This window comes from Auxenochlorella protothecoides (genome assembly GCF_000733215.1).
Source record: "Auxenochlorella protothecoides strain 0710 unplaced genomic scaffold scaffold112, whole genome shotgun sequence".
NCBI lineage: Eukaryota > Viridiplantae > Chlorophyta > Trebouxiophyceae > Chlorellales > Chlorellaceae > Auxenochlorella > Auxenochlorella protothecoides.
In genome coordinates this window covers 26,404-36,319 of record NW_011934429.1, presented here as the reverse complement: position 1 = coordinate 36,319, position 9,916 = coordinate 26,404, and the positions used below count along the sequence as shown (strand labels likewise).

The following is a 9,916-nucleotide window of genomic DNA, read 5'->3' as shown; positions in this document are numbered from 1 at the left end:
ACCCCCCGCCCCCCCCCTCGCCCCAGTTCCAGGGACCTGGGGCGGCTGTCGGGGCACCTGGCCCGCGCGCGCTCCGCGGATGCGCTGACCCCGCGCAGCCTGCCCGGCGACTCGGAGCCGCAGTCCCCCGACGGCAGCTTCGCCGGGCTGGGCGGAGAAGGCCCGGAGTCTGGCGCCTCCCTGCGCCCCGTGCTCAGCGAGGAGGCCACCGACGAGATGCGGGGGCGCCTGGTGTCGGGGCTCAAGCGCTACTTCCACGGCAAGCGCCTGCAGGGCCTGCTGTCCATCAAGGGCCTGCGCATCCTGGACTACGCCTGCGACCACGCCGCGGAGCACGTCGACCGCCCCTTTGCCATCTGGCAGAGCCTGCAGAAGGAGATCAAGGTGGGGCCAGGGAACTGTGAGGTGGTGGGGAGTCCATTAATCACGATGACGAGCATGCCGCTGCAGGGCCGATGGGAGTGGGCTGTGCGTGCATCGTGTGCCTCCTGGTCGCAAAATCTAGCGGCCACCAGGGGGGCCTCCTGCATCTGGTGAACCCCCCTGATCTGTCCGCCATTACCCTTTCAAATGCCCCTTCCCCTCCTCCTCCCCCTTCCCCAATCCCCAAAGGGCGACCTGGTCACGCGCTGCCTGGCGCGCCTCCTCATGTGGATGGCCCGCGCCTTCCGCGCCAGCCCCGCCTGGCTCCAGTGGACGGTGCAGTGGCCAGTGCGCAAGCTGACGGGCATCATGCGTGCGGCGCTGGGCCGGCGCATGCTGGTGGCTTGCGAGGTGGCGGTGGAGTACTACCTCAGCCTGCTGTGGAGCCCCCAGGTCTCCTGGCTGAAGGAGGTGGACGGCGCGGCAGACCTGCTGGTGATGTGGTGGTTTCGTTTCCCTTGGGGGTGGGGGGGGCGCGGGGGTTACAGGGAGAAAGACAGGGGGAAAATGTAATGCAGGGGCCTACAATCTTGCAGGCAATTACTGCAAGGTGCTGAAGATTCCTGTGCTTCTGAGGCTGGTGGCGGCGAGACCTGCGACGCGTGAAGCAGGCACATGAGGCGGCTCTCGGCCTGCGCCCTGGGCGGCGCAGCCCCTCGCCCATCACGTGGAGGCGCCCAAAGCTCTCCCAAACTAACCCCCCCTCCTACCCACCCCAACCCCCTCCTCCTCCTACCTTCCTCCTTCACAGGCGGAGGTGGAGGTGGAGACGGATGCGGCGTACCGCTTCATCATCGACCGCGAGATCGAGGCGCCCGACCGCTTCGGCGCCATCCAGTCCTACCGCGCGGCCATGGCCCTGCTGCGCCAGCAGTTCACTTTCATTGAAGAGCTGTACGACTCGGGCATGGTGGACCACGGGGAGCAGAAGATGATGGTGGACGCGGTGGACAAGAAGGCGCGGCACCTGGAGATCACGGGCCCGGTGTGGAAGCCGCCGCGCCACCGCTCCCTCATGCGCTCCCTGCCCTTCATGTCAGGGCTGAGCGAGGCTTACTTCCGCCGCATCTTTGCTGCGGGGACCATCCGCGAGTTTGCGACGGGGGAGGCCTTCTGGGCCAGCAGCGACGTGGTGGCCGACAGCGGGCGGCGCGAGGGCCCCGGCGCCTTCATGGTCCTGTCGGGCGTGGTGAAGCAGATCCACGTGGCCCCTGATGGCACCCGCCGGGAGTACTACCAGGGCATCGGCGGCGTGGTGGGCCTGGTGCTCATGCTCACCGGCTCCTACCTCCCCGGCCGCCAGATGGCGGTGGCGGAGGGCAACGTGCTGGGCAAGGGCCCTGTCCTCTTCCACCTGCCCCAGCACGTGGCCATGACGCTGCGCTCGCAGGCGGCCTCGGGCCTGGCGGATGCCCAGCGCCTGGAGGCCAGCCTGGCGCGCCTGGCCGGGGTCTACGCCATCCAGGGCATGGAGCGGGAGGTGCGGGACGATGTGGCGCACCACCTGCTGCGCCTCACCACCGCGCGCGTGCAGCACTCCATGCGCCGCCAAGCCAGCGGCAGTGGGAGTGGCGGTGGGGGTGGCACTGCGCGCGGCGCAGAGGCCGGCGCCGACCTGGCTCGCGCCAGCGTGCGCCCTGGCGGCGGCGTGGACCGTGGCCTGGCCTCGGTCATGCAGGACCTGGCCGCCGCCGAGCTGCGGGCGCTGGAGCGCGAGGGCGCCGGCGCCCCAGACGGCCAGGCGGATGATGCGAGTGCTCGGGGCGACGACACCGCGCCGCGCGGCGGCGGCGGCGGCGAGGACAGCGACGGCGCCTCCAGCTCCGTGGGCACCGCGGAGGGCTCCTTCTCCTCGCGACGCCCGCTGCTGGGCGCGCGCGCGCGCGACAGCGGCGAAGCCGGCGCCCTGCGCGCACGGGGGAGTGGGTCGGGCGAGGGCACGCTGCGCGCGCGGGCTCGGGCCGCGGTGCGCAAGGCCCCCGTGCACGGCGACGAGGTGCTGGAGGCCATGCGCAGGAGCCTGCCCAGCGCGGTGGTCCTGTTCCTGCCCCCCGGCCGCGAGATGGTGCAGACCAGCCATATGGTGCTGATCGGGGGCAGCCTGCACCACGCCAAGCCGCGCGGCGGCGGCGGGCTGCCGGACTCGGGCCACGTCGCCACCACCGCCACCAACACCGGGTGGGTTCTGCGGGGGAGGGTGATGTGTGGGTGGGTGCGCAAGGGGGCTGAGAAATCTCATGCAACACGAGCTTCAACCCCAATACGTCGGCCTTCACCCACGACCAGGGAGAGATGGGGCGTGGTGATCGCGCCGCGGCCCCTGCCCTGGCTGGCCAACCCGGGGCTGAGGTGCAACCGCCACGTGCCGCGGTACATGCTCCTGTCCCAGCGATGGGTGGGAGGGAACCAGGGCGCGCTCATCGTCGCCGGCCTGACCTCGGAAGGTGCGGCGACGGGATTTGTACCTGGGATTGGAGGGGGAGGGGAAGCGCAAAGGGGGGCAAGCCACGGCGCGTTCTGGTGATGGGAGGAGATTGTCGCTGAGCCGCCAAGGTGATCATGCCCACCAATCCCCACACTCCTTTGACCCCGGCAGGCGAGCGGCCCATCGCCGCGCAGCACTTTGACATGTACGGCGCCGGGGCGGGCGCGGCCGCCTCGGTCGGGGCGCCCTACCTCACCAGGAGCGCCACGCTCGACTGGCAGGATGCCACGCCGGCGACCGAGAACGGGGCGGCGGGGGCCGCAGGGCCCACGCGTCGCGTCTCAGCCACTCCCAGGTGAGGCGAGGCAGGGTGGGCGTCGGGCATGGTTGGCTCCGAGGCTGCTTGGGGGCTGCAGGTGCAGGGGAGCGTGCGTGCGTTGCAGTGCAGCGTCACCCAGTCTAAGCTGCTCCCAACCCTCTCGGCAGGGCCCGCCCGCCTGGGCTGCTGACACGGATCAGGAGGATACGCACATCGTCTACGAACTGAGGCTGGTGGTGTGTGGCAGGCGGAACATGGCAATCATGTGGCCTGGAAATACAACAGGACTTTGCAGTTGGCGCTGCCCATACCCTCGTGTACAGCCCTGGCCGGTCACTGCTCCATACTAAATTAGCAGAACCAGCCTACTTTGGGCCATCAGGGCCATGCCTTGGTAGCTCTTTCTTAATCATGAATGTGTCTCACGGGACAATTGATACATGTACAGCCCGGCACTGGACCGATGCATGCTTCCAACACAAGGTGTATAAACATTGCTGGAGTCCTGGCTGAGCCAGGCAACTTTGCCCAAGCTTGGAACAGGGTTCACAGATCCTTTCTCGGCTCCTCGAGGATGACCTCCTCGATGAGGACTGGTGCCACCTCCTCAACCACAAGCTCCTCCTGCCTGTCCTGCACGGGCTGAAGCACACACAGAAACAACGTGAAATCTCAGGTGGGAATTATCAGAGCATGCAGTCAGAGGATTCTTGTAAGCAGCACAAGTCGTGCGACGCCCTGCCTCACCTCTGCCGGCAGCCGGTCCTCAAGCTCAGGCTCAGTGACGTTGTTCACTGTGTCACGCTTGTAAGGTCCACGTGTGCTCAAGCCGTACTTCTGTGTGCCAGCGAATGGGTGGAGGGAGCATTACATGAGGAGAAGGACCCCTACTTACGACAACCACGATTGTTCCTCAGGCTCATCGAACCTTCAGCACACCCTGCCTCGGCATACCCCACCAGCCACCCCCCTCACCGTCTGTAGGTCGGAGAGGTCTCCCATTACGCGTCCCAAGCAGCGTAGGAAGAAAAGGTTGCCAAGCGACCCCAGCATCAGCACCATACTCAACTGGGTCTTGGCCTCCTGGTCACTGCAGAACAGACGATGATATTGAAGAGTCAACTCGACAGCCATAATACCGACTGCAGAGCAGTCCACATCTCGCTGCAGCTTGATGGCATGGTACCCTCTCCCGCGCTTTGCAATGATATTTCTAGTTCTGTGCAGCCCTCACTCCCTTCGGCTACACATACCTGACTTGCACATTGGTCGCAGCAGATGCAATCTGAGGCTGAGCCTCTGTGGACAAGCGATACGCATCCCAGACGGGGCTGACCAGAGCCAGGACAAGGATGGCGGCTATTGTGTGCACCACTGTCCTTCCCTGCAATGAGAGGGGAATGGAGGGGGTTGCCGGTGCGTAGCCGTAACCCGGTTAACCCGAGCAGCCAGCAATGACAGCCTGGCGCATGTAGCAGCAGCATCGCTGCACTCTGCTCACGTATGGGGTGTATGTCAGACGTGCGAGTAGGATGCCGGGCTGGTTCAGAGGGAATGGGAGCAGAAGGTTGAAGCCCCAGATGAATTCTGAACCAAGGCCGATGAGCAGGGGGATGGTGAAACCTTGCAACATGATACCGATGCGTCCTCCAATGCGTCGAGAGATAATTAAATCTGTCCAGAGATGCGCATCACAGCGTGCATCGATTGAGGATTTTGCTGTCTTGGGAAAAGTTCGGCAATTGCCGAGAGCATGCAGGGCAACTTCTACATCCAACAGCTCCTGGTATTCGACCCAGGCACACTGACAATGACAACACCGACTGAGGTCTCGCGCTGCGTGCCCCCGCGAAACGGAGGAACGAACCCCGGGCGGAGATCACCTAGACGGGCTCGCAACTAATTAAATCCATCACTCAAATCCGGAAACCTCAGGGATATTCTAGGATGATTGGGGCTCTGCGTGCCGCGACCCGTGTGGCCCGTGTGGCCAAGCAGACCCGGCAGTTCTCGGGCAAGGTCAACATTGAGGAGGAAATCAAGGTCAGGAGAGAAGTTTGTATGCTGGTGTGGCCTGGAGGCACTCTTGAACATGTGCCTGCAGCCTCTCAGTGCCCTCGGCACTCTTCACACCCACCTTCAGGAAATGAACAAGTGGAAGATCATCACCTACGTCGCCATCCCCGTGTGCATCGGTGCGTCCTAATTTGGAATTGAGACTCAAAACGAAACTAGCGTACTCGTGTTGCCGTCATCTCCATTGCATCCCCGCTCCTCCTCCTCGTCCCGTGCAGCCAAGGGTGCTTACGACCTGTCCCACCCCGCCCACCACGACGCTGAGAAGCCCGACTACCCGTTCCTCCACAGTAAGTGGTAGATGGGGTGGGAGTGCGTCAGAAAACGTGTTGGCATGTAGGGATTGGGCAGGCACGACAACCTTCTTCTGCATGCCTCAAGTGCCTCCACCCTGGCCATCCTGCGCAGTCCGGAACAAGGAGTTTCCATGGGGCCCTGATGGCCTGTTCGAGGTCAAGCACGAGCATTAGATGGACAGCATTCCCTTGTAGAGTACGCCCTGGGTACAGCAGCGCAGCCCCGATGTGGCGCCTGGGTATGCCAGTGGCGCGTGGCACTCAATCATGTTCATTGCCAGCACAGTGGGTCGCTCATGGCAGGCCTGTTGTGTAAAACTGCACCCTAGGAAATTCTGGAGCGAACAAGTGCACAGAGGGGGGGATGGGAGGTAGGGAGTGCCACTGATCTGTTGCAGCGAGAGGTCAAGCTTGCAGAGGTCAGGTTGTTTCAGCCAGGCTATCTCTCTCGCACTCTGAAAACAATATATGTGTCAGGGCGTATTGTCATCGTGGATTGGCGGGGGGGTTGCACAGTGCCCATGTTGAAGAGGCGGTTCTCCTTCATCCCAGGGATTTGGATCCTCGCAGTTCATCTGCTGGACGATTGCCCTCCAAATTCAGCACCGACAGCGACGTGGGGAGGCAGCGCCATTGCAACTCCGACTGATCATTCCCCCATCACGACCTTAGTCCTGCACCTCGAGATTCACTCCTGTGTTGCCCTCCTCGTCTTGATCGCCGCTCCACCAGCGTCATCAAGATGCGCAGGGTGCTCGGCCTCAGCCCCGGCACCTTGCTCGCCCGGATCTCGATCGCAGGGCGCCCGATGTGAGGCTACGATACGCATACGTAATGTCGGATATACGGTGCACGCTAGAGAGCGTGCCTTCCTCGGGTGCGCAGGTCCCGAGGTGGCTGTCGCTGCCTGTTGTGCGGGGTGCACCAGGGTGAGCAGCCAGGTTTCGACCTGCTCACGGACGTGATAGCCCCCATGTATCTCACAGAGGCAGAATTGCACGCTCTGGGCCTACCCCTGGCGCTGTGCATCACTCCCTTGGGCACCAGCCGGTCCGTGCCCACAGCCCAGCCAGCGCCCCGGCAGGGGAATGAGGGCGACGGGCAGCCCCGCGCCCCCGGCCGCTGCGGCTGCTGCGGCGCATACGTCTGCGCCGCGGTGGGCTTCCGCCCCGAGGGCTGGGTCTGCGCCCTGTGCGGGGAGGTGAACGACTTTTCCCGTGGCGACAACTGGCGGTACATGCCGGGCCCGGACTCCACCAGCCCAGCTCCGCTCCCAGGGCTGGATGCCTCCCCGGCCGCCACAGACCTGGAGCAAACGGGCGCCGGCGCGGTGGAGGTCGACTGCCGGCCCATGCTCCTCGCGCTGGTGGACGTGGGCGGCCCGGCGCCCTGCGTCGCCGCATCGTGCGCGGCGCTGCTGGCGGGGGTGGAGGCCGCCCCAGCCGGCACCCTCTTTGTGCTGATGACCTACGCGGGGGAGGAGCAGGAGGCGGTGTTCTGCGCTGACAATTCTGCAGGCCAGGAGGCGCTCAGGCCGGCGCCCCTGCGCCAGCTGGCAGCCGGCGTGCCCCCAGCCCGCTGGCTCCTGGATCTTGAGCAGGACAAGGAGATCGTGGTGGCTACCTTGGAGGAGCTGGAGCTGGCGCACTCGGCGCCTGCCTCCCCAGGTGCCTGCCGGGGTTCCCTGGTGAACCCTGCTGAGAGGGGACGGACTAGGGGACGGGGTTGCCCATGCCCGATCGGGGTCCTCGTGGGATCAGCAGCGCTGTGACGGCCCGCACAGCACGGCCGCTCGGCAGACCAAATACTCCCCCCTCCTCCTCATCCGCCCGCAACCCCGCTGCCATCGCGCAGGGCGGCAGGAGGCCCCTGCGCCTGCTGACGTGGCGGGCACGCTGTCCCTGGTCACGTGCGCCCTCGAAGCCCATGCCCCCACCATCGCCGCGCTAAGGAGCACAGACCCGGCCGCACTGCTGGACACGCGGCCTGGCGCGCTGGCCTGCAGCCGCCTGCTCTTCTTCGCTGCGCGGGTGCCCACCTCCGGCGCTGGCGCCGTGATCGGGGTGGTCCAGCCGCCTTTGATGATGCCCTTGGATCGGGGGGACTTGGACGACGACACCTCCACCAGGGCCTCCGCACCCCCACCCCCCGCCCAGTCGCTGCCGGGGTTGGACGCGGGGCACCCCGAACTCACCGCCTGGGGCGACGCAGGGGACGAGGAGACCCCGCCCCCCACCCCCGTGGCGGTGGACCCCGGCGTGCCCCTCGCGCCCGGCCTGCGCGAGGTCTGCCCCGGGGTCGCGCTGGCCTACGCCCCCGCCCACTCCGTACCCTACGCCGCGCTTGGCGCTGAGCTGGCGGCGCAGGGCGTCGTGCTGGACCTCTTCGCCCTGGGGCCGCACTTCCTGGGCCTCTACGCCCTGGCGCCGGCGGCGGAGGTCACCGGGGGGGCGGTATACCGCTACCCCGACCCGCTGTCCTCGCGCCTGGCGCAGGTGGAAAAAGGAGGAGGGGGGGGGGGGATGAGGAAGGGAGTGCAGGAGGGGGGGCCCCGAAGAAGCTCTCTCGACCTCCACATCTCATGACTTTATCTGGACCGCACTGCGGGGAGTCCCGGACCCTGAGACACGCCCACTCCACCACCTCTGCCACAGGACGTGTGCAAGCGTATCGCCTCGCGCTCGGCGTCCGACTGCCTGCTGAGGCTGCGCTGCTCTCCGGGGCTGTGCGTCGCGGCGTCCCTGAACGCAGCCCTGACTCCCGTCGATAGGTGTGCGGGGCTGGTCAAAGAGGGGGTGGTCGGGGGTTTTCTCTTGCAGCGCAGAGGCGCCTGGAGGCGATGCAAGGCTCGGCCTCCTGTCCTCCGATGACTCTGCGCTGATCAAGCATTGAAGCCCGTGCATGCCGTTTGTCAAACCGGCAAGGTCCAGCACCACCGTGAATCTGGAGAGGTTGGCTGGTGCTGGAAACCCTACACCTTGACTGCCCCCATCCCACGCACCCCAGGGACTCGGACGGGCTGTGGCAGGCAGCGGCCGCCCACCCCGGCACCACCTGGGCAGTGGAACTGGGGTTCCAGGGTGGAAAAATGCGCCAGCCCGCGGCCTTCCAGACGGCGTTCCAGTACCTGGCGCTGGTGGCGCAGGAGCCTGGCGCAGGCTGCGACGGCAGGCGAGCGGGAGTTTGTGCGTGAGCACGACAGGGCGGGGACGAGCTGCATGGGTTGCCATGGATACACCTGCTGGGCTCTTTCGTTGATGCCTGCTCTCGCCCCGTCTAAGCGCCCTGTTTGTCACCTGCTTTCACCCCCCTCCTTCGCCGCAGGTGGTCGTGGCGCCTCCAGCGCCGGCTCCGCATCTGCACGCTGGTCTGCAGCGACTCGGCTGGGGCCTCACTCGGCCCAGGCCGCCCATCCCCGCCTCATGCCCTCCCCGACGTCGACCCCGCGGCCGTCGCGGCGGTGCTGACGCAGCAGGCAATACGCGCGCTGCCGGGTGTTGGGCGCGAGGCGCTGGAAGCGGCGCTGGCGGACTGGCTGAGGGCCCTGGCTGCCAGCCTCTGGAAGCGCGGCCTGGGGCCCGCCTCCCACGACGGCCCGTCCTGGCTCCAGGCCCTCCTGCAGGGCCTGCACGCCCTGCTGAGGGCCCTGCACGGGCTCCAGCCGCATGGCGATGCCGACGCCGTGCGGCGCGCGCTCTGGGCCTCCCTCTGGCCCCCCCATCTCCTCGCCGCGCTCTACCCCCGCCTCTCCAGCTGGGACAGCCACGAGGCCGAGGCCTTTGAGCGGCACTCCCTCTCTCGGGTGAGCTGGGGGTGGGCCGGGCTTCGAGAGGGTGGCCCTGCCATCTTTGTGCACCCTCCCTAGCTCCCAGCCTCCACCGACAAAGTCAGCCCATGCCTGGAGCATCGTAGCCTCTCCTTCCCATCACCCCCTTCCTCCCTTTTGAAACAGGCTGCGCTGGAGCTGAGCGGGGCCAGCCTCTTCCTCATGGACGCCCCGCACGCCGTCCTTATCGTCAGCACCGCCGCCGCGCCCGACGCCGCCACCTCGCCGCCGGACGCCTGGCGGCCGCCGAGGGGCAGCGCGCTGCGCCGCGCGGCCGAGGCGGCCGTCGCAGCGCGGCTGCCGACGCCCGAGCTGGCAATGGTTCGTGGCACCGCCGCGCTGGAGCCCTTCCTCCAGGACGACGAGGGGCTGCGCAGCGACGACCCCGGTGTGCCTCTGGCCGCTCTGTGCCACGTGTCGTTCCTGCGGGCGCTGCAGCGGGTTGCTGTGCATGCCTAGGAGCCCCGCCCCCGGGATGGGTCATCGTGACAGTTTACCTTTTCCCCTGACACACTGATGTTGATTGAAAGATCCGTTGAGAAGCTGCTCTT

General features: G+C 66.5%; 5 protein-coding genes across 5 annotated transcripts in view; 4 read left to right on the top strand and 1 right to left on the bottom strand.

Moving 5' to 3' along the window:
* Nucleotides 1–3,357, top strand: part of F751_0790 (Sodium/hydrogen exchanger 7) — a gene marked incomplete at both ends in the record, with an annotated part of 12,128 nt that extends 8,771 nt beyond the window's left edge. Inside the window, 5 exons of the mRNA XM_011403234.1 lie at nucleotides 27–384; nucleotides 613–858; nucleotides 1,175–2,601; nucleotides 2,710–2,867; nucleotides 3,335–3,357. Of these exons, the coding sequence (XP_011401536.1) occupies nucleotides 27–384; nucleotides 613–858; nucleotides 1,175–2,601; nucleotides 2,710–2,867; nucleotides 3,335–3,357 (2,212 nt within the window). The remainder of the gene's footprint in view (nucleotides 1–26; nucleotides 385–612; nucleotides 859–1,174; nucleotides 2,602–2,709; nucleotides 2,868–3,334) is intronic.
* A 356-nt stretch (nucleotides 3,358–3,713) lies between these two features.
* F751_0789 (hypothetical protein) lies at nucleotides 3,714–4,800 on the bottom strand (the record flags this gene model as incomplete). The annotated part of the gene is made up of 5 exons (XM_011403233.1): nucleotides 3,714–3,809; nucleotides 3,915–4,004; nucleotides 4,143–4,257; nucleotides 4,421–4,551; nucleotides 4,669–4,800. 5 exons carry the CDS (start codon nucleotides 4,798–4,800, stop codon nucleotides 3,714–3,716), a joined length of 564 nt encoding a protein of 187 aa, XP_011401535.1.
* F751_0788 (hypothetical protein) lies at nucleotides 4,700–4,975 on the top strand (the record flags this gene model as incomplete). The annotated part of the gene is made up of 1 exon (XM_011403232.1): nucleotides 4,700–4,975. One exon carries the CDS (start codon nucleotides 4,700–4,702, stop codon nucleotides 4,973–4,975), a length of 276 nt encoding a protein of 91 aa, XP_011401534.1.
* Nucleotides 4,976–5,114: 139 nt separating this feature from the next.
* Nucleotides 5,115–5,713, top strand: F751_0787 (hypothetical protein; the record flags this gene model as incomplete). Its single annotated transcript, XM_011403231.1, has 4 exons — nucleotides 5,115–5,210; nucleotides 5,311–5,362; nucleotides 5,462–5,533; nucleotides 5,652–5,713. 4 exons carry the CDS (start codon nucleotides 5,115–5,117, stop codon nucleotides 5,711–5,713), a joined length of 282 nt encoding a protein of 93 aa, XP_011401533.1.
* A 799-nt stretch (nucleotides 5,714–6,512) lies between these two features.
* On the top strand, nucleotides 6,513–9,824 carry F751_0786 (hypothetical protein; the record flags this gene model as incomplete). Its single annotated transcript, XM_011403230.1, has 6 exons — nucleotides 6,513–7,206; nucleotides 7,394–8,034; nucleotides 8,194–8,309; nucleotides 8,546–8,728; nucleotides 8,864–9,341; nucleotides 9,678–9,824. The coding sequence occupies 6 exons, from the start codon at nucleotides 6,513–6,515 to the stop codon at nucleotides 9,822–9,824; spliced, it is 2,259 nt and encodes a 752-aa protein (XP_011401532.1).
* Nucleotides 9,825–9,916: the final 92 nt, after the last annotated feature.